At 39.9% G+C, this 23,944-nt stretch overlaps 1 protein-coding gene across 4 annotated transcripts in view; it reads right to left on the bottom strand.

Annotated features, from left to right (window-relative positions):
• PTN (pleiotrophin) overlaps positions 17,160 to 23,944 on the bottom strand; it is a 76,259-nt gene continuing 69,474 nt past the window's right edge. For 3 of the 4 annotated variants that reach the window (XM_021388575.1, XM_021388583.1, XM_021388587.1), the window contains exon 5: positions 17,160 to 23,284. In XM_021388575.1, coding sequence (XP_021244250.1) covers positions 23,232 to 23,284 — 53 coding nt within the window. In that variant the 3' untranslated portion in view covers positions 17,160 to 23,231. The remainder of the gene's footprint in view (positions 23,285 to 23,944) is intronic. The other variant, XM_021388567.1, reaches the window with a different exon arrangement.

The raw sequence follows: 23,944 nt of genomic DNA, 5'->3' as shown, positions 1-23,944 counted from the left end.
ATGTACCAAATAATGACTCAGGATGCTCTGCTTCCTTTCCAGGGGCATGTCCTATCACAGAAATAAGTTTCCACTTTTCCTAGCTGTTTAACTCAGCGGCTTTTCTTGCACTGAAACAGATTTATCATCGTATTTTTCTACTCTTATGCCTCTTACTTTCCTGTTGAACATGATTCCCAGTGCTCCATTTCAGCTGCCCTCCTTCAATCCTGAGGTGTCTGCGAGAGACCCTGCAGACGCAGTAGCTTGCAGCAAAGCCCTTACAGGAACAATTCCCCCTTTCCCTCCCACCTCCACTCCCCCGGTGCCTGTGAAATCTCAGCAGTTAGGTCTTGTCAGGCTGCACTACAGCTTTGCATAGCTTGGTTTGAAAGAAGCCAGACAAGGTGAAAAGGAGAGGAATTTTTTCCAGCTACTCTCTCTTTTGACAAGTTGACATTTTTATGTGGAAAAAGATGAGAACATGAAGATTTATTTTTTTATTATTTTTAAGTAATAATTAGAGAGAATGAATGAGAGAGGGGTTAATCACGTGGTAGCTGAGAGGCATTGAATCACTGCTGGCATGTGTCATGACAGAATCTTTGGACTGTGTTAAAGTGTCATGCATTAAAAAGCCCTGTGTACCCCTCTGAGTTGCTTGGTGATGTGCTGAGCACAGCAGCTATTCTGACACAGGGCTGAGGGCAGCTCAAATGTTTTTAGACTGTCTTTAAATCTCATTGGCTTCCTGGTAAGTGTATGCATACACCACAGCTTTAAATATGACCTTGGAAGGGCAAAGTGTAAGGCACACTCTATGGCAGGGTGTCCTCAGAGACTGTCACAGCTCTAAGTTCCTCCATGCACTCAAGTCTAGCAAGTCAGACCCCAAATTCCCTGTTTTCTCTGTTCTGAACACCAGACCTTGTACACAATGATTAATAAAAATTCCTCTCTTCTCACTCCTACATTTGTGTATTTAGATTGCTGCTAGTAGATGTGGCTGCCATTTCTCCAGTGTCTTAGAAACCTTTGCAGTATCCAAAATTCACGTAATCGTCCTTTTTGTTCCTATAGACAAATCCCTTTATTACTGCTTTTGTTGGCTAATACTACTGTAATGTAATTCAATCATTTACCATTTAGTGCATGTCTACACCAGCATGGACTCTAACCTCACTCAGGTGATCTCTAAAACATATAGTCCAGATACTGGAAACAGTCTAATTATTATTCCTGTCAGTAACTAAAGGTGGGCTATAAGAAAGAAGAACACAATTCTTTAGAAGGGTCTGTTGTGATAGGACAAGGGGAAATGGTTCCTAACTAACAGAGGTGGTATTTAGACTGGATATAAGGAAAAAAATAATTTACAATCAGGGTGGTGAGGCACTGGAACACGTTGCCCAGAGAGGTGGTGGGCGCCCCATCCCTGGAGATGGGAGGTTAGAGGGGCTCTGAGCACCCTGATCTAGCTGTGGGTGTCCCTGTTCATTGCAGGGGAGTTGTTCTAGATGGCCTTCAAGGGTCCCTTCCAACTCAAACAATTCTATGATTCTACAATTATGAACTGAGACTAGAAAATGAATCCATGTAGTAGTAACTGAAGAGCTGCATGACTCTGTGACCAGAACATGAGGTACCGTGATTAAACAGTTTCGGGCACCTATATGATATTTGCAATGTGCAAAGGAAAAATAACAGTAGTTTACTGAGGAGCAGCACACATATAAATGTACCCACTCCTTCCCATGCACCTTCCTTTGAAATAAAACAAAAATTCTCCACAGTGTTAGAGATAAAGGACTCAAAACATTAAAACAGAAAACAGAAGATAATCACCCCTCAGCAAGTTTTGTCCATTGTATAAAGCAAAATACAGATTTCATTGCATGAAAAACATATGGGGCTAAACTCTGTGCTGAAGTGTTTCTCACACTGCTCTTCCCACCGTTCTATACCATGTTTTGAATTTGTGGCTGACTGCACACTGGTTTGGGGGCTGTAATTTCAATGTCTTAATTTTGTGACTTCTACTCATTTAAATTCTCATCTGCAAAGCTGCATGCAGCTTGACCACAGAAAGGTCCCCAAGTCAGAAACATGGCACTTGCACACTGTCAATCAAAGTAGCCAAACAGAAGAATGGCAGCAGCTTGACTGAAAGGCAACAGCAAAACAATAAGAATCATCCCAGTCCTGTCAAACTGCCATGCTCAGCCAGATTGTTGTTAACGGGGCTCTGAAAAGGGCTGGCTGAAGCTGTGGCTAGAAGGCAGCTCTGTCTAAAGAAGACGAGCTGCATTTCTTGTAATCTACAATGCTGAATTTCCCAACTTTCATGATTCAATCAATTTTTTGTTGCAGAGAATAGGGGGTGGAGAAGGGGCGGGAAGAGGCTGGGTAGAAAAAAAAAGCTTGTCATTCTTCCCTTCTTTGGTCTGTCTGGTCTGGTTTATTTTATCTTGACTGTACGAAAGGATAAAGCAGCCTGCCTTAGAACTTGTGTAAACATTATTAGTAGAAAAGGTTTTGTTTGCTCTTCCCTTCACAATCGAAAGTTACAAGGTATTAACATCTGCTGTCCTTTTTCAAAAGGCAGAGCACTGTCTAATTTCTTGACTTTGCATGGTGGATACAGCTGTACCTAACAGTTGTTGCTGTTCAAAACACCTGGTACCAACACCTGGCACAAGAACTGTCTAAGAGTAACACCAAGCAGCCAATAAAATGTTGAAGTAACAGCACCCATGTCTCTGTCTTTCTCCCTCATCTCCAACCAAGGAATTCCTAGCATTGCTGTCAAAACACAGATTCCCTAATTTCATTACATTCAAGTATTTTCAAGTATCTTCTTAACAACACAGATTTATGATAGAAAAGTCCTACAGTACTTGTTGGCCCACATACAATCAACATTTTCAAGTGTGCTTGGTTTCCTTGACTCATGAAGCAATGCCAGTCCAAACCGACAAAACCTGCCCTTGGAGACACTCAAGGTCAGGCTGGAGGGGCTCTGAGCACCCTGATCTAGCTGTGGTCATCCCTGTTCATTGCAGGGGAGCTGGACTAGATGACCCTTAAAGGTCCCTTCCACATCAAACAATTCTGTTATTCTATTCTATGATTCTGTGAAACTGGTCCACACTGCAGCTTTCCACAGCACTGCTATTTTCACCTGCTCCAAACCCACATGCCCTCCTGAGGCTGCCCACTGTTGGCCCTACTCAGAGAGACAGCATTGACATCATTTGAGTTTCACACTCAGTTGTTCTTGCTCTATTCAAAACAAGCTCATCCATGTACCCAAGGCACCAAGTGGCCTTCAGAGCTCACCTGCTGTGATGGGAGCACCTCTTCTGCTCTGCTTGTCTTGGCTGGACTCAGGCTCATTTCTGCTCTCTCTCTGATAGCATAGATTATCCTTTCTCCCCTAAAAAATTCCCAGTTCATCTCCCTGCTTGATCCTCAGAGCTCCATTTTTAATTCCCACACACTTTTCCAGAAAGTGGGACATGGGTCAGCTTGATGCCACTCAGCACTGCTTGGCTTTGAGTGCTGGAAGCTCTGCTTCTGCCCCATGTAAAAATGACATGAACAGAGCTGAAAAACAGGGGCACTGCCATGTGAAACTTAGCCAGGTGGATTTGCCAACACTCTTCACATCTCACTAAACAGTCTTCTCTGCAGAAAAATGCATCCATTTTCAGGTCTAAATGAAAAATATTTTACCCAGTGGAAGAATTAGACCCTCTTTCCAGTGCCTTTATGTAAGCTGCTTCGGAGGAGAGGCATTTCCTTTCCTTTATTTTGTTTTAGTTACCCTGAAACAGTGCTGTGCTTGATTGAAGTGAAGCAGCTGGCTCCCAAAGCACTGCACAAAATGGTTTCTGAACTCAGTGCTCAGCAGAGAAAGAAAGCCTGAAGTGGTTTGGCTGAAGTATTTTCATGCTTCTGTCCTCCTTCACCTGCATCATCAAAGAAAAAACTCTGCGGAGCAAAAGGTTGCAAAGTTAGGCAGAGCGTTAGAATTATTCTGGAATATTTCCATTCCTAGCATATTTCTAGAGTATCACTTTTATCCCTGAATACTTATTATTTCACCAAATGGCACGTGTCTGGAGTCAGTTTGCACAGATTTAAGCCTGTCCTCTAGCCTGGAATAGTTACTGCACAAAGGTTTGGGGTTTTTTTCAGTAGCCATTATTGTCAATCACCCGCACTACCACAAGAGAGAAGAAAATCATTCACAGCAAGAGAGAACTCTGGTCAGATCAATCCGAAGGGAAGCTGGATTTATATGGAAGTTCTGCTGGAGTTTATTTTTTCTTTACCTCCCTTCACTGAGAACTTCAAAATCAGGAAGTGTTTGCTAGATAGCTTTCATTGCCATACTGCCAGGCTAGTCACTGTTGCTACCACCTCGTTAGCTAACCCATTCCTAAATTAAATATGGGCAGGATTCAACAGGCACATATACAGGAATGAGTAAAGTGGATGAGCACAATGTAAGTGTAACTGGCTTTGATGTGATGTAGTGTCAGTAAATGCTACACATTAATTAGCGTTCCAGGGCAATCTGACTGCTTTCCTACTTAACTGCCCATATAGGATGTCAGTTTATGTAGGTATATATACAGAGAAAGCTTTTTGGTTATTCCCTGGTGTGAATATCAGAATTAAATGACATAGAAATGGGAAAAGGATATTGAATAAAATAAAGTGCCTAGGATGGTTGTGTATTTTCTTTACTTAGACCATAAAGTAAATTTGCCAACTCACCTAAGGCTTTATAAGCACAATATAATGACTGGCAGTGATTTTTTTTTCCTGAACATTGTCTCAGTCGTCACTTGATTTTTCAGTAAAGGTAGCAAGGGACAGGACAGTGTCAGAGGCAAAAATGCGTTGGAAGAAACCTGATAGGTAGTGCAATGCGGAATTCCAGGAGGGAGAGCTCAGCCACATGCTCTGGATCAGGGAGCACCTGAAGGGATAAAACTGAGCATGAGGGTGCCTCAGCCAGAGACTGCCCTAAGCAAGGACCTGTAAAGCACTATGCAGCCTGTCAGATCCTCTTCAGAAAAAAAATAAATGTACCTAGATGCCTAGGTGGCATCTAAACATTTTCTCTACTCCCCCTAACAGACCATCTTTTTCTAGTCTGTCCCTTGTCAGTAGGAGACGATGGTGTGACAGGGAGAAACAGTCAGCCTCGTGCTCATTGCTGAAGGCCTGGGAAATCACAGTTAGGAGACTGAGAGAGAAACAGGTTGCCCAGAGAGGCGGTGGATGCTCTGCCCCTGGAGACACTCAAGGTCAGGCTGGAGGGGCTCAGCAACCTGATCTAGCTATGGTGTCCCTGCTCGTTGCAGGGGAGTTGGACTACATGACCTTTAATAGTCCTTTCCAACTCAAGCAATTCTATGATTCTGTGATTTTCCATGAAATATGCAGAGACCAAATCACTATCAGATATGAATAAGTCTTTTGATCTCCTCCATGTGCATAGTAGGCCAGCTGTATTTTTTTTAGCAGTAGCCAAAGAGCAGTGTTTCAATTTACTACTAGTCTAACAAAAGCACCTGAATTTTTCCATTTTCCCAGAAAGCTCATGTTCTCTTCAGCAATATATAGACACAGTAGTAAAACTTTATTGTTTGCTCATGTGTTCACAGTACATGCCAGATCCTTTCAGCAGTTGTTGGTTTGCACTCAAAGTACACGCTTTCACTTTATAAAATCAGCACAAGTTCAAATTTTAAACACACTATATAAAATTTAAAAAAATAAATAAATAAGAAAGGCACATTCCCTAGGCAGAAAGGCAGCTCTCCGTATTATGTTTCAGAGTAGGCAAAATAGTTCACTGTGCAGGGGTGTTCAATTGTTACTGAAATTTCCCAGCTTACTAGAACTGAAATAAAGTATTTCATAACTGATCAAAATACTGGAGGGCATGATCGCTCAATTCTTCTGGTTGTCAGCCTCCTGTGTAGCTCAGATTCCCACGTAGCTCTGTGGAAATTCAGCCATAAGAAAAAATCAGGGAGACTCAGAGGAAAAAAAAAAGAGAGAGAGAGAGAGAGAGAACTCTCAGTAAATCAAGTGTGAAATGCCTTCCACTGATACAAATTCAGATTATAAATAGGTTCACTCAGAATGCACAGATGCCCTTTTTCTGTTTCCTTTCTGGAAACAGTGTGGCTTGCTGGCAAGACAGTCAAAATAAATAGCTCATTTATGTCAATTTCTGAATCTGAAAATGTTGTAATTCCTGCCATTTAGGCAATTCTAATAGTTTTACAGAATCAGTTAGAGACAGAGACACAACTCATGCCAAACTGCACACGTCCAGCTAAAAAAAGACAGGCCACAGAGGACAAGATTTCCCTTAAATCCCTGCAGGAAGATGCTTGTAATTAACTTCCGATGATGAATCCCATGTAGAATAGCACGTAGGAGTTGTTTAAGAACAAGAGAGATTCAGAGGAATGGAACAATAACAAAAATATTATATGAGAATTATCTGCCTCGTTAACAAATATTAGTGAAGTAGGGATAAACATAACAGCTTGAAATGTAACGTAAGGCTGATATGTGACATCCTGCCATGCCTGTGGCAAGGCTCTCCCTCAGGCTTAGAAGAAAGTAGAGGAAGAGGAAGAGGCTGAGAGGTTGTCATCAGTCCTCACCTTTGTGCTCTGCAGCAGCAGGGCACATTGCCAGGCTCCCCATGTGTGTCTCCAGGCGCAGGTCTGGGCTGTCTGCTTCATTTTCTCCCCTTTAGCCCTGTTTCACCTTCCTCCCTGACATCAGATTGTTGTTGCAGGGAAACCGAAAGACAATGCGTTTAATAAAGGTGAGGGATTCTATGGGTTCATAGTTAAACACCAGAAACGTTACAGAAAGGCTGATAACAAGCAACCAGATAAGAGCTGGAGTCCAGCTAGATTTGCATGCTGCTTCCATCTGTCTGAAACTTTGTGCTCTCTTCTCTTTCTGCTGAGTCTTTGTCCCTTAGTCCTCCTCCTACATCTAATAAATTTTGCCTTCTTCTGCCCTGAAGAGGACGGGACTGTTAATTACTTTTAGGGATCAAGCGTCAGCCCAGCTCAAAGACAAGATGTCAGAGAGGCACTGACCAACAGAACCTGGTGAAAGAATTAGAACAGGGCACATAAGACAGTGTCCAACTCATAGATCATATCTAATGCCAGCTCAGCAACTACACCTTTCAGACTTCGTAAGTCACAGATAGCATGTGCATGAATAGCTCACTTTACATCATTTCAACATGTCTCATTCTTAGCATGCTGACCAATTTGTGGAACAGAAGACCTGAGTTTCCTGTGGTTCTCCCGATACCCATTCATGAACCCCCACTCTGCATAAAGCCACTTCTCATTGTTACCTTCTCTCCTATGTATTTTTCTCCTGCTTCTATGTACACAAAAGCAGTGCTGATGGCTCCTGTTGCTTTTCTCCACTTTGTTTTGGATTTACCTTTTATGTGTATCTGACAGCTTCTTGTGCCGGAGCTACTGGGTTAGGTTTCCAGCTGGGATGGATTTCCATCTGGCTTCCTGGTCTAGGTGGTAGTTATATCTACTGAGCATTTCCCAAAGTCAGTAACAGTATTTTACATTTAGTACATTGAAAATATGAAAAAATAGCATTTGCATATGCAATATGTAAAACAGACATCTCCAGGGCAGTCTCCACTTGTGCCAGATAGTGAACGGACTTTCTGAGGCGGCATTATCACAAATATCAGATAAAGAAACATTTTTACAGGTATATCTTTGGGATCTTATACAACATCCCCACAGTCTCCTACTGACAGTGAAAAGACCTCTAAATCATGATAGTGAAGGAACAGAGATTACAGACTGAAAACATTAGCTGTATTTCTCTTCACCGCACCATTTCATAACAGTCTGCTCTTTAAATGGAGATAAAAGCTGTGCCAGATGGTGCTTGTAAACATGATGTCACTTGCAGAGAAACCTTCCCCTGGGATGGTGTAGTTGGGTAAAGGAATATCCCAGATTAGGTCAAATCCAAGCATTTTCCAGAGAGCCAAGAATGATTATGCATGAAGCTGTCTGGAGCATTGCTTAGGGCTCTTCCATACCAGCTTCTTGGAAAGACAATTAACATTAGCTTTTTGTTTGTGAGTCATGTTTTCCTTCAGTCGCATGGGAAAAAAAAAAACAGATTTCCTTCTAAAATTTTTCAATACAAGCAGTTAAAGGGGAGTATGGAAATTTTTAATTTAGAGTTCACACAGATGAAGTCAATGAGTAGAGAAAAGCTTCTAGCTCCATCCTGCGACTACTGAATACGTTTCATGGAGCAGCCTCTCCTGGTGAGGTGAAAACTAGACTGCAAATAGCTTGAGGAAACATAATATGTTATGACAGAGTGCAGAGTATTGGAGCAGAGTTATCTCACCAAAGAACAGCAAGTTAAATTCCCTAAGCTCTCAGTATAGTATGAGCCTGACACGTTCAAGTCTTCCCTGGATATTTACACATACAAATGATACTAAAGGAGCAGAGTTTATTTCAGCTCTCTGTTCCAAGCCAAAAGGTATCTGTAATCCATTCTCTTGCCCATTAAAGTCTCTTGATGCAGAGCATCATTTGGGCAGTAGCCTGTGTAATTTTACGAGTGCTGTTTTGTGAGACTACCTGGAAGACTACAAAAACAAGCATCTCAGAGAAATTTGCTTTCTCTGGCAGTGCATTGCAAGAACCAGATAAATATAGGAAGAATGCATATCCTGGTATATATACAGCTTGCCAGGAGAAACCTCTTTAAAACTGTGGGCCAAGCTTGGAAGCTTAGTTTTCTTTTGCCTCATTCTCCTTGTGCGTGTCGCTGTGAATTTGTCATCTTCCTCACGCAAGGTTCATTCAGAAGTTGTCAGGTTTCTTCTTTCCTCAGCTTTACTCTCTGGTTCAGCTGAGGGTTATCCCTTTTGTCACTGCAGTGGAATGACTGCAAAACACCAACTGCATCCACAAATTGCCCAACTCCTTTACTACCACATAGCTGAGGTTCAATGCCTTTTTCTGTGAACAGTTAGCTGTGATTTCTAGGAATGTCACTTCGGTACTTCCCAAATTACAAGTTGGTTGACACTATAAAAATTCAGATTCTTACACATAACATTATTTCTCTTTCCATGGATATGATATAAAGTGTGCTTTCAGGTTTAAAGGCAGCTTTATATTCTTCACTATCAATTGCTGGTAGAAATCTGTGTGTGATGTCTTTTTCCTATCACTTTCTCAATTTCCATATGCTTCTACCACTGGTTTTCAGTGTCTCTTCTTTCTGCCATCTGACAATGTAATAAAAGGCAGGAAAGGTCACAGAGAAAGGCCATTCTCCTGGAGCCCTGAAGATCTGAACTGCCTACTCCTGTCAGAGAGCTGGGGGACCTATTGATTTCATAGGATAGAAGCCAAGCCAGTTTTTCACACTAGTGAAGATGGAAGTTGAAATTCAGACATCTCACAGGAATGTGAGATGCCAAAATGGATGATACTTTTCTTGAACTATGTACAAAAGAAGTACTTCCACCAAGACTAGCGTCACTCAGGAATGCGATTTTTATATGAGACACACATAAAAAGACAATAGCAGCCTTGATTTGTTGCTGTTGTTTGATTTCAATATGCGAGTCCCTCACTGAGGCAACAGTTAGCTTACAAAGGTACCATTGCATGACACACCATGCTAGAGTTCAGGCTTGCTATCCCTGAGAAGAGCAGCACTGCAAGGCTGTGACCCTGTTATGATCATGCTTCAGGTGCATTCTCTACTCTTTGGATTACGATGACAAAATTGCGTGAATAAATTTGTGTAATTTGGTTTCCAGTTTCCTGCTCGCTTGTGCACGAAATAATCTCTGTGTTTACCAATCCTGCTATTGTCTTTAAGGATAAAGCCTTTTCTTCTGTTTTCCTTGGTTTTCTCCCACCACAGATTGAAGGCTTCAAATGCATTCAGTAACAGAGTTCTTCCATCACTGACTGAGCCAGACCAAATGCTGAAAATCAGGTGCTTTTTCCAAAACACATTACAGTGATGGAACATTTGTTTGCTTTATGATTTCTCATTTCCTTTTGGCTTAACCTCTCCGTCTCACCTCTCATGCTTTATATTTCAATGAGCTGTTTGCTCAGAGAATCCGCATTTCACAGTTTCTAGAAAGATTCATCCAATTTTACTCAGAAAATCTCTCCACAGGTGAACGTGCCGTATCAGAAAAGCAAAAGCTGCACCAGCAGAAATTATAGTTCATGGGAATTTGCGATTCACACCAGAAAACTGAATCGTTTTTAAATTACTCCATTCCACAGTGAGCCACCTTTAAAGACACGAAGGAAGAAAAATGAATGATGTGTGATGAGAAGTTTGCCAACTGTCCAGACCTCCCCACTTCTCCCAACAAGTCACATCCTTTGGAAACTATTGATTGATGAAGCCCACTCCAGTTCCTGTCAGCCCTGATTCCCACATCAAATACCATACCACACTCAATCAACTGACTACAGAATTTTAAATTTGTGCTACTGAAAAAATTATCTCTGTTCTGCTTCTTGGCCACTTCTCACCCTTTCCAAGCACTTTCAGCACAAATTGACAAATTGGCAGGGAAAAAAAAAAAAAAAAAAGAGGTCAAATTCTGGCTTAGATCTCAGATATCTAAACAGCAAAAGGCTGGAGAATAAGTTTCTTTAACTCACTGTTTGTTATGGAAGGGAGAGCTTGCTATTTTCAGTTGCATCTGATCCACAAAAAGCAGGTTTAGATTTTCAAAGTTATTTGGGGGCATATAATTCAAGTCTTGCAATGTTTCTACAAGTGATTCTGAAAAAAATGAATATGGTGACAACCACCCTCACACAGTTAGGAAACAGTAAGCTCAAAAGTTTATCTGAGTTCAAAACTGTTCAGCCTGAGGAAGGATTGGAGGGATCTTGTCAATGTCTATAAATACCTGAAGGGAAGGCAAAGAGGACAGAGCCAGGCTCTTTTCTGTTGCCCACAGAGGTTGTGGAGTTTCCTCCTCAGAGATCTTCAAAAACCAATTGGATGGACATGTTCTCAGTAACCTGCTCTGGATGTCAGAACCTCCAGAGGTCCCTTCCAACCTCAAACATTCTGCAATTCTGTGATTCTGATTTTCTTCCTGTTCCAAAGCTGAAGGTTTCTCAGGGTTTTGTATCAAAGGTCCAGCTCATCTGAATTAGCTCCTGCTTAAAATTCAGAGTCTGATATTTCTTATTCACTTGCTCTACACCATCAGAAGAGCCCAGCCAGTAGGAAATATTGTTCTCAGGGATACTGGGAATATTAAGGTTACATGGACACAATCATGGGTTCTTCAGTGCACTTGGGCAGAGTCCCTTAGTTCAGTACATACTTGAGCTCCACCAGTAGGAGGTTCAGTTCCTAGCAGCAGTAGTTATCCTAGCCAGTCTACTGTATCTGTTGCAGAAAAAAGGAGGGGATTATTTTTGTTTTTGTTTTTGTTTTTTAATTTGCCTTAGCTACTAAAGACATATTTAAAAAAAAAAAAAGTAGTAATTTAAAACAAACTTAGCCTCTCCTTTCAGAAAAGACATAATTTGGCTTTGAGGCAAAAAAAGCACCAACTTGAGACGTGTCAAGAAAAATGTGGCAAGTTTATCACCCCTACCCATCAGCTCTGACTCCTGTGCTTAATTCTGATTTTCTGAAGCCCCCTGACAGTGCCTGCTGCCCCAGAGCAACAGCACAGCCTGACAGTCACAGCCTTCAGCTTCCATCCTCTAACATTCACACCTCCCACCTGTCACTAAAAGCACAGATATAAATACATGGTTTTGTCCTGGCAGAAGCTCCCACATGCCAGGCGTTTGGATTGGAGCTCCTATCATGTCAGCAGCTGATATGGGTGTAGGGAGAAGAATGCCTGGCTGACAAGAACTCCCCTGTGCTAAACAAAGGGCGAGCGAGCAACTGCGATGTGAATAAGAGGGGCCTGTGTGTACTGTGATAATTTTGTAAAAAGCTTACGTAGTCCCTTTCAACTGAAGTATTTAGAGAGATTTTCTGGCCAGATCAACCTTTCACACAGAAAAGTAGTTAGGATACCAGTTTTAGGTCTCTCCGGAGATGTTGAACGCCTTGTGGGATGAAACCCTATATCCGTCAATGGACAATTCTAGATAAGGAGTCATCCTGCAGAGCTATTCCCCAGCCATCCCCTTCTCGCTCCACAGCCCCTTCCTGCATACTTGTTTCCAGGAATTACTGGCCTGCTGTTGGGAAATGTGGCTTCACTCTGGTTCCCAGAACAGCCGTGAAAGAAGCAGGGGCATCAGCATCCTCATGTGCATTCATGTGGGGAGAGGACCTTCCCATCACACCTGCTGTGTCTCACAAAGGCCACAGAGCATGGCTCCCCCAGCCCTGCAGGAAGCACAGCCTTCGCCCAGCCTCCATCCTGCGCCTGAGCCAAACCACTGAACAAAAGCAGAGGCTTTCTCTCTCCTCTGCCTCACTAACATCACCAGGGCCAAGAAGGAGGTGCTGAGCTCTCCTGTTTCACCTCTTTCCTGCTTTCCAATCCCGTTCAGAGTTGTGTTACTTGGGCAGTCCTCCCTCCACAATCTGTGACAAAAAAGAATTGCACTGGGACATTTGCTGCCATAATACAAGATTTACATTCATTTGCCTTATGTTTTTTTGGCCTCTGTTATCATAGTTAACACCTCTTCTTTTTAAAATTCCTAAATATGTTTGAAGTGTTGGCCTTCAGTGTTGCAGCCTGCTGTCTTAGTGGGAGTGCAAACAACAGGTGAAACTCAGATCAGCTTAATCTCCTTCATTTCCCTAAGCTCCCTCCACAGCTAGCAAAGAGGGAGGCCCTTCATGACATCTTTCTGACTTGTTAAATTAGCCTTCTACTTGGAATCATCTTCTGAATAGATTTGTCATGCTCCATTGACTACAGGGGGAACCTAAGCACAACCTCAGAGATTAACTCTCCAATTTGTACACAAGGTTGGTGGGTTCTTCGTATTGACAAAATGCTTAGAAGTTTTTTAACCGAGAGCATATTACTAAAGTACTGTACAAAGCATAATAACGGCTGCTAAATTGTTGTTATCGTTGCTACTACTACCAACAGTGATGTGTATTTCTGGCTTTAAGATTAGAGTGTTTTCTATCTCTCCATCTACTTCAGGGACTCATAGCATAAATTCAACAAAGCAGGAAGGCTGTCTTTTCAATTTTTTGTTCCATTTGTTTTTTTTCCTCTCCTCGTTTGTTCTGCTTTGTTGTTTCATTTTATTGTGACCCTGATATTAGGGTTGCAGGACTGAAATATAATATACTTGTCTTTTCCTTCTCATGTTGGCAGATAAAAGAGTGGCTTATTTAGGGAGCTTTCCTGATAAGAAAGCAAGTAGCACTGATGATACGCAGGGCCAGTTCTAATTCAACTACTTACAAAATAGTCTTTATCACAAGAGTGTGTTTTGTCTTTGTGACACTCAGTTGTGCAGGCAGCTTGTTGGAACCATGTCATCAAGGGAGGACAATGGCAAAACAACAAATTTTGTACTTTAGTTTAGCTAAGGACAAATGATTCTGGTCCTGTCATTCCTTGGCTTTTTACACTGGAAAGTGTCCTATGGAATTAGTAGGACTATCTGCAGCCCATAATGCACAGAACTTCCTAAACTGTTACAGGACTGAGATTTTATATAGTTAAGGATATTTATCCACTATATCATGAATGTCGGGACTCCAGGCTGAAAATTAGCAGCTTCATACTCAAAGTATATCCAAAATCAAGTCTTGAATTCAACACAAATCTTTTTAATAATATCTTACCTCAAGACAAAAGGAGGAATCCCTGGCTTTTGTTTCAGCCTGTTGCATCCCCTGCTCAGGTAACTCTATTCTGGGAACAAGGTCCTTCAGCATCTCAGTATGGGCCCTTTTTCATTTTCTTTCTCTGGCATGCATACCTAGCTTTTTGAAAGAAGGAGCGAGGGAGGGGAGAAGGGCATACGGATATAGAGATAGAAGGAAAAGCAGAGATTGACGTGGGAAAGAGAAATAGAAAGTTATAAAAGAGACAGTTATAAAAGAGAGAAGGAACAAGAAAAAAAAATGGGAGGATGAAAAAAAGAGAATGTAAGACACAGGGAGAAGGGAAGAAAGAAAAAAAGAAAGGAAGAAAGAAAAAGAGGAAGAAAGTCCAATAGGAACAAGATTGACCAGTGTTATTTCTCTTTGTCCACTACCTTAAGTGCTGTAAAAAGAAAGTGCAAGTGGGCCCATTCCTTCAGGCTGGAGATTCCCTTTGCATCACAGTCATCCCCACACAGCCGCTGCATTGGACTGAAGCCCACAGTGCACCCCCAAGTGGCACCAACTGCATCTGACTTCTACTGAGTCCCATGAGCACCTGTGGTGCTACTAATTAATAACAGCAGTACAAGAACTAATGTAGTAAAAAAGCCAGAGCTTAACAAATGAAAAAGAAATATATGCTTAATATATAATTACAAGGGTGCAGAAGTCTTATATTATCAATAGCAGGCTTCTGAAGTTGTACATCAGGGTTGAAAAATATATAAAAAATCAGCCTGTATTTCAAAATGCAATAGTATGCAAATTAATTATCACTGTTATGGGAAGATCTTTTCACTCTCCTCCATCTCCAGCATACTGCTTTTCTCTTTTACTCTCTCTCTAGAGCCTCAAGTAACACTTAATAACTACTATATAGCTATCAATGAACTGAAAATGTTTATCAGTATATATTTTCTTATTATATATTTGAGAGAGAAACTAACTGATCTTGAGAGGCATTATCTGCTGAACAAGACAAAAAACATTGTTACTGACCTTTTCAGATCCAAGCTATCATCTTTTGCTCCTGGGGTAGAAATGGAAGGAAGCAGAAAATTAAAAGAACTACAGTGCAACTAATAAAAAGAGACTGAATAAATACAAACAGAAATATTCTTCGCCAGTGGAGACAATAGTTTCCATGGTGATTGTACAGCAATAAGGCCATCTATAGCTCCGGAGCTATTTTTGACAATGTACAAGAGACTGTGTGTGTGTGTGTGTGTACACATATATTTGTGTTTATGTATATTCTTGTGTGCAAAAATGTTCATGTGTGTGCCAATGAGTATCTATAATTAATGTAAAATCTCGTTTGAGAACAGGTCTCTCATAATGGCCTTTTATAAAAAAACTTCTCAGAAAACGATGAGAATTTTATGACAGATTTGTGTTTCACTATAAGATTACAGAGTTCTGTCTTTCATTTGGATTTTTCTAGTGATGATAAGTATAGACTAATGGGTAAGATAGCCTGAGAGAAGAAATCTGCAAAGTTGGCTTCCCATATCACCGTGAAATAGGACAAAGGGAAAGAACTGAATTAATTTGGGAGAAAGCTTCATCTTGAATGTGAACAATTTATTGCTCAAAATCTACATTCTGAATGAAGATCAGATATTGTTCTGTCATCTACAAGGCAAGGGATGAACTGTGTCCATGTGTGTGTAAGTGTGAATATTATGCATTTAAGTATTAATTACAATTCTTCCCTGTATAAGGCCAGAGGGACAACGAATTGAAAACTGATTACTTCAGCTGTAGTAGTGCATAAGTAGAGCTCTGTGGTTTTACAACTCTAAAAGAGGTTTCCACAGTGCCAGTGGTACTTCTGTAGGGACATTTCCCCCCACTCACCACTGGTGGTCTTCCTTGCATCCACAGAAGCACTCCATGTCCACTACTCCCAGAGTTCTGGAGCAAAGTGGTAGCATCAGAGGTGGATTCACTTCTGCTTGAAGTCTTCTCCATTCATGTACCCCAAACATAACAAAAATAGGCTACGTAAAGACAGAGATGGCCTTCTAAGACCCACCAGAAGGCAATTAAGGCAACCCGTTGGAAAGCTGACTCGAAAGCTCCTTGCAAAACTTGTTTAATGCTTAGTCAGTGTTTGGGTAGGAAGGACAGGAGAAATCAGAGACCCATGCATTCTGCATGATGGAGCTCTGGAAATTGGAACAAGGCTTGAGATAGTCCTCAAGCAGCTCAGACCTACTGACAAGATCAGACAGCTCTCAATTAAGAAAAAGAGCATCGTAAAACTATTATTATTTACTAACCTAAAAATGTAACTAATTGCTAAATAGCATATAAAAAGGGAATTCAGATTTTCCTTTTGTAATCAAACAATGGTAAACACTATTCTCCTTTCCAAAGGTAGGGTTTATGATGTTGAGTCCATTAATGGTTTGAAGAATGCAGTGTCAGTTTTCCTATCTTATAATAGTCTACTTTCCTCCAGTTTCAGAAGATTGTGTAAATCTCCAGTCTTGTAAGTGCTATGGAGCGTCCCCCTCTTTTGACAGTGAGTGACAGAAAACTTTGTAGGGAAAAATTCATTCTTCTAAACTTTTAACTAATGGTTGGGCACATAACTAAAAACAGCAAGAGATTTGGAAAAGAAATGAGATATAAGAAAAAAAAACAAGGATAATGAAAGGACAAAAAAAAAAGAAGAAATTAATGCACAATGAGCATTACCTGAGTTTCCTCATCATTTAGTGTAGTCCATTAATACAATTTAACATCTTTGATCTACTCTGGAGGCTTAATCATCTCTCACTAAACATACAGTCATTAAAGTCACTGTTAAGCAGCTGAGCATGACAGGGCTGAGAATAGGGTTTTCCCACTACTTATCTTGTAGAATGATTTTAAAATAAAAAAGTAATTCCAAACTCCTTATATATGTAACCCATCATTGGGCTGATGTTATAACAATTAAAACAACTATACTGAAACAAACTCATTTATAGAAATGATAACTGTTGGGAATTTGGGGCAGACAGCTTCCCACACTCCCAAACCAAAGAATCACTTTCTGCTAGAACTAGCTGCTGGCAGATTTCTTACCACAGATTTCAACTCTTTCTGAATTTACAAAGATGACAAGTGATGTTGGGGCCAGCAACACCTATAGTTGTCAAGATATTAGTACAACAGAGGCAGACCATTAATAATATTAGGAATTTAGAAAGTTCAAAAGTCTTTTACAGTTGCAACAACCAAATGATGACACCACATTTCTGTGTATTAGTTTATTTAATTATTTATCGCCACTAAGAGCAAGTAAATTATGTTGATACAATTGGTAAACATATACATTCGCTAGAACCTCCCACAATCCCACAGAGCTAAGGGAAACATTAAGGATGTAACAGGATTAATGCTTTCATTCTATAATACGGATATATGGCTTTCATACAAGTTTAAAAAAATTGAAAAGGTAACACACTACTAGCTTACAAAATCAATATACAAACTGGAAAAAAGAAAAGAAAAAAGAAAAGGAACAGCATAAAGAACATAATCAATGAGAAGATATATAGAACTGGTTTAATAGATATATACAGAATTAGAAATCCATTGAACATGATACTCAGGCTTTAATTTGTTATTTTGTCTTTCATTTCTTCTCTTAGTTAGCACTCAAACTACAGGTATCAAGAGGATTTCTGTTTTTATTTTTTTTTACTTTAACTTTTTCTCACTTTTTCTTTGCAAAGAAAAAGCCTGTTTCTTCTTGGCTTTCTATGTTCACACTTAATCAGTTCTTCCACTTTGAAGCTTTGAATAAAGCCTTTCTGTGTACTTATTGTGACAGAAGAGAATGTCACTTTGATACTAAGTCTTATTGACCATTTCGTTGGCAAGTATTTGCATTTTCCTTGGGCACAGCTACCCTTAAAATAATATGCTGGGAAAGAGAAGAAACCTGACCCTCCAGCCTACATACTACTCTTTTATTAAAAAAACATAACACAGACCAAAAGTTCTTTCACTCTGCTTTAACTTTAAAACATGGCAGCACTAGTTGTGAGTCACATTTTGAGTTATGGATGCACTTTTTTTATATACTTTTGCTTCTGCATACATGGATCTTTATATATATGCAGTATGTATGAGTGTATATTTAAAGAGATGCTGTGTTTGACTGACATGATGAGGCAGTTCCTAGCTCCAAGTGGCAGCAGTAGTAGCCTGCATCTGCTGCAAGTCCTCTCAGTGACCACCACAGTCTCTGGACTACCAGAGCCATTTTCTTCAGCTGCAATAACCTAGATGAGCTATATAATTACAATATAGGAAGTGTAATGAATCACCCATTGAGAAAAGTTAGATAGTGTCTGGTTGCCAAGCAGATTAGGCTGAGGGAATTCAAACAGTGTAATTAATTAAATGAAGTTGGCTAAGGGTAAGACAGCCCTGCAGAGGCTATTCATTTTCCTAGCTTTACATCACAGTATTCAATGCTAAAGCTTTTGTATGGTCTTTAACTTTGAATGACTTTCAAAAATAGGAACACTTGGAGAGCCTCTGTTTTGTCTCATTGGAAAAATCACACGTTGGACTCATGCTTTCAGTTTCGTTGTGATTTTAGATCTATATATTTTTTTAGCCACCTCTGATGTCAAGACACTCCACATTTAAATGGAAAACTGCAGAAAGGATAAAGGGCTTGCACAGCCCTCCCAATGTGATGACAGAGAATATAGCTGAGTTCCCATGTTTTCCCCAAAATATCTAATTTCTGCTCAGGTCAGAGTGATGGGGCCACAAGGCAGAAGAGTGGCAGAAGGGGAACATTAGGAGAATTATTACACCTCATTGTTCAGTTTAAATCCAAAAGTATATGAACATTTCTGATGCTATGAATAACACTATCTAGAGCTTCTCCAAATTCAGTTATCCATGGAGTGTAATAGGGTGCTTCCACCTCTAATTTGCTCAGACAATATTCACTAAATAGGAAGCTCTATGCACCATGTTTCTTCCCTTTAATCTAAAGGTAAAAGAGAATGCAGTGGGAAAGGATCCAATTTCTTGCTTTGTTTATGTAGCTAAGGGGCTCTTCTGTTTGAGAGCAGCCATTCTTTCATCACTGTCTCTACTCTTCATCATATGTGATGCATTTCTTTTCCATAGGAAGCCTCAGGTTGAGCTCTGACATGGCAAGCCACCCTCCCAGCAGACACAGAGAACTGATTTGCTCATTCTTATATTTCTTTGTTCACTGTCATCTTCTGATGAACACGTATCCACTGTTTCATTTATTTTTAATGTTAGAAGGACACAATAAGAGGTATCTGATGGTAGGGGCTTGCTGGGACTGTTTTACAACAAGTCAGAAAGTAATGGAAGATATATCCATTAGCATTAGGAAGGATCAAAAATGTCTGCAGAAGGTTATGTGGGAGGTAGATTGCCTTAGTAGGTTTTCCAACAATTCTGCTAATACTATCAAAATTAGAGGTGAGTGGTGGAGGGCAGGCAGTAGGTGCAATCTGTCCCCATATAGGAGAGAATATAATCAGAACTTTGCATAAAATGCTCTCCTAGAGAGATTTAAAACATTGAATAAGAGATGTCTACCCTCATTCACATGCTTCCCCTTAGTATGAGAATTTGGGAGATGTAAAACATTATTGTGTTGTGTCAGAATGGTGTACCTGAACAATATTTAGCTTTGGAAAATCAGGAGATTTACATTGTTAATGTTGTTGCAATTTCAATAGTAACTGAGTACAGAAAATATGTATAGGAAAAAGGAACACAGATTCCTAGACTGAAGGAAAGCCAGGTTGCCTTCTGGTGGATGCCTTCTTTTGAGGATGGAGTGGGACTCCTCCATATTTTCAGTAACATGCTATAATTGCCTAGTTTTCATTAAGGCACAAATAAAGCAAAGCAGAAAAACAAATGTGACACCAAGTAATCCTGCCTTCTCTAATCAAAGAAGCAAGCAAAAGAAGTTTGCATAAAATTTTCCTGATAGTATATGCTTCTTCTTGACATCGGCCCTGTGAACAGTGCTACATCGTCTGTTGATATGTTTTAAAATTATTACTCCTGCATTTCTGCTTATTTTTCTCCCTTGAAAAAATAGTACAAGTAGTAGTATGATTAAAAGATGAGAACCAGAAATTAGTATTTACCTGAATGTACAGCAAATGTTTCCCCCTCCTGGGTCCTTACCCTAAAATATAACTTATGCTATAGTCTTGCTGCACTTAATAGTCTGTGAAATATACCAGGCTGACAAACAATGATTCTCCCTTAATAGGGGCACTTCTGTCAGGAGACACATCAAAGTGTTAAAATGCCCCAATCCTCAAATACTGATTTAAATCAAGATACAGACAGGCCTAATTGTTTGGAAGCATGGCTCAGTTTACTCAGAGGAAGTAACGGGAGATATACCCAAATTACCCTAAACTTAAACTTGCTGAAATCCAGAGACTGGATGCAGAATCACCCTTTTCTGATGTTCAGCAACTCACCTCTCTTTTCTGAGCACTTAGATCTCCCAGAAAAAGGCTGTCATTTGGGTAAAGTATGGCATATACATGTTAAAAATAAGATACCAATAGAGACCCAAATGTATGTGGTTGAGTAGTACAGAGGAAGTCTTCCTATTTCATGCCCTTTGCTCAAAGGACTGCTGTAATTTCTGCTGGTCCTAATGCAATATTTTGTTTGTTTGATTGTTTGATTTCTATAAACTCTCTCCATGGAGGCCCTACACTACCATTGTAACAATGGGAATTTGACTGACCTCTTTCAAAAACTATTAGGAATGTTCCTTTAGCAATCCAGATGGGCAGATAATTGTAAGGGCCAAACGGTGATGGAGGAAACACAGGGAATTTGTTTTCTTTTTATTCACAAAAGTAGAAAGCAGAAGTCATACCAAAGGTTTGCTAAAGGAGAGTCATACTCTAAGTCTCAGCATCAGTCCCAACTCCTGCCAGCTTCCTGTGAAATGTGGACTAGATTAACTCATGTAAGACAATGGTGCAACAGCATCTACACTCAAAGCTGAACCACTTCAAGTGAACTGATGCAGCATTTAGACAGACAAACCTTTGGTGAGTGAAAAAGCTTCTTCCTCCCTTTGTCTTCAATCAGATCTACCAATTCATTAGTTCAAGTCTGAGGCATAAGCATAGGCAGACCTGATCAAATCATGAAACAAAACAAAACAAAAAACAAAACAAAATGAAAAAAAAAATAGCACCCAGCATCACCCAAATAAAAGCCTTTATGAATTGTAACTTGTCATTTTGGGTTTGGTCATTGCACGTCCACCGTATCTGGGACATTAACTATATCACTGTCTCAGGCATATCTAATAGTATAGTCAAAATAACAAGGACATCAGTAAAGACTGCAAAACACACCCAAGGAGTCTGAGAAATACTTGTGACTAGTCTATCTTGAGCTATGTGCAGCTTGGCTTCAGAAGGTTTTGGGAATGTCTACAGAAGGACTTGCTTCATTATGAGTTCAGATCAGCTATAGTCCCCATGTGAGAGAATAAAAGAGGACAAGCTCTGCTTTTTTTAATTTTTATTTTCTGCTTAGAAAAGGGAAGTGAGAAGATAGACCAGTAAAAGACTCTGCACTTCTATAAGCTAATTCCAAAAGAGCATTGTGATTTACCCAGATGAATGCACCCTGATGCAGCTTCACTGAAGTCAATGAGTATCTGCAAGAGCAAAAGGGAGACTATGAGAGACTTCCTGTTGACCAGCAGGCAAGCCTGGAGCCTATACCAGTGGTGAAGCTTACTTCTTGCTTATAACGTTTAAGATTTATAATTTAAAAATGGTGATGTTAAAAAGAATTTGAGCACTGAAATCCCATAGGTTTATTCTAATATATCTGGTCTGAACGTTGTTTGGCTTGTAAAACAATCCTTTACCTGAGGATATACCAAATCACTGCAAGATCTTTTTTCTCCTTTGTGGCTTTTCTCAGGACTCATTATCATTTGAAATAAGTAAAATCAAACAAACAGAAAAAAAAAAAAAAAACAAGTTATATATTTTCTTTTTTCCCTTTCTGAGTTAAAAAAAAAAAAAATGATTTTTTTTTTTTAAATCTGTCTTTATGGCTAAGATTTTCCAAGGTGTTTTTACTTATTCAAAAATGGAAGAAAGCAAAAGGTACCATTTTGACATTTCCCTTCTGCTTTACTAACATACAAATAAAAATAAAAATTAATTTCATTCCTATTCTTTCAAGTCTTATGAAGTGTCCCTTTTCTGGTCAGAAATATGAGCCATCTCAGATAGTCTCCAAACCGATTTCTTCTGTTACTTCCCAGTAGATGTAATTTCTATTTGCAACCAGCTATAGTTAAAATCAACAGGAAGATTCCCACTAATACAAAAGACAGTTAGGTCAGGCAGAATAGCAACAGTTTCAATTAGATTTTTATGAAAGAGATATTCTCCATTCTGGAAAAAAAAAAATTAAAAAGAAAATAAAGCATTTTTGTGCTTCTGCAAGTAAAACAGATGACATTATCATTTACCAGTGTCAATACGGTAAAAGAGGAAAAAGAGTTTTGCTATCCTTCCACACAGATATTTTTGTAGAAAATATCTTTTCTACAAAATCCTGAAAATTTAGGACTCTGCTATATCAAACCACTGAAAGATTTTACAATTTTTACTGACAAGAACCAAAATACGAACACTACCATTTTTTACCCAGACTATGACAGTTCAGAATTCACCACACACAGAAAAAAAAAATCTTTGCCTGCAAATGTTCAACAAAATGCCCCCATCCTCTCCTTAAACAAATAACTTCATACAGTTATCCAGATGTAAGAACAACTTAAGAAACAATGTTTGTTTGTTTGCTGTTTCAGACATACGGTCCAAATTTTAAAAATAACTGCACTGAACTGGACTCCTGCATCCACACAGGGCATCACTGGGTTCAGCAGGGCTCTACGCAGGTTCAGATTCTGCTTGCATGGAGTAGTTACAAGAGTGAGACCTACAGCAAGACTTGAGAAAAAATATTTTAAAAACCTCTACGCTGTTCAGTATGCAGTAGACATAATTTTATAAATGAGTTTGGAGTCCTTTATCACAGGCCTCTAAAAATTGTTGTTAGGGTTATACATTAAAAAGACTAAAGTAATAAAAAAGGGTATTTTTTGTCTGTGTTTGCTTGTTTCCTTCTATTGTACCATTAAGCTATAAATAATTTTAGGATAGAATGCCTAGGTATAAATGAAACTGTTAACCAATCGTGTTTGCTGATGTCCCTTTCTCACATTGCCCAAGTTGGCTCCATTAATCCAGCATCTTCTCTTGTTTCTTGCCTTCCTTTTTCTTCTTCTTGGATTCTGTCAAGATAACAATAACCACAAACAGTCAGCATCTAAAAGTCCCTGTAATAAACTTCATCCAATATCCCTGAACATTCCCCTTAGTTTCTCTATACACATAAGAGCAGATTTTGTTTCCTGAGCAGGGAAAGGGGAAACTGAATGAAAAGAATAATAAAATGAACAATCGAGGAGCTAGGGAGGATGGGAAGGGGGTGCGTGTCTAGTTCAATCCCTTCCTATCTGAGCACCGACCCTGTTTGGCATGCAAAGCATTGTGTCAGGAACTTGCTCCAAAAACAAGAAAACAGCAAGCGGCTCCTGGAGAAACCAGGTCATGGCTCAGCAGAGAGCCGGAATAAAGCTCTGCACACACTACCCACACACATACCCCTCCCTCACTTCCTTTCTATTTCATTGTTCATCTTTGGCTTTCTCTGAATATGAAGGCAACTCCAGAGTGCGGTGAGAGAGCTTACTTGTTTCTTCAGCTTCTCCATTGCCAACCCTTCCCCCTTTGTTTGGGACAAACACCTATGCACACTTGAGAGGCAGCAGAGGTTTGTCCTGGTGTGTCCATCTGGTTAGTACCAATAGGACTGGGAAGGGAAGAGGGAGCGTTTCCTGCTCTGACTAATGTCGGGTTGGTAAGGGAACAATGTGAAGAGGCAAGTGAAA

This window comes from Numida meleagris, chromosome 1 (assembly GCF_002078875.1).
Source record: "Numida meleagris isolate 19003 breed g44 Domestic line chromosome 1, NumMel1.0, whole genome shotgun sequence".
NCBI lineage: Eukaryota > Metazoa > Chordata > Aves > Galliformes > Numididae > Numida > Numida meleagris.
The sequence above is the reverse complement of the archived record's forward strand: the minus strand, read 5'-3'. Positions and strand labels throughout refer to the sequence as shown.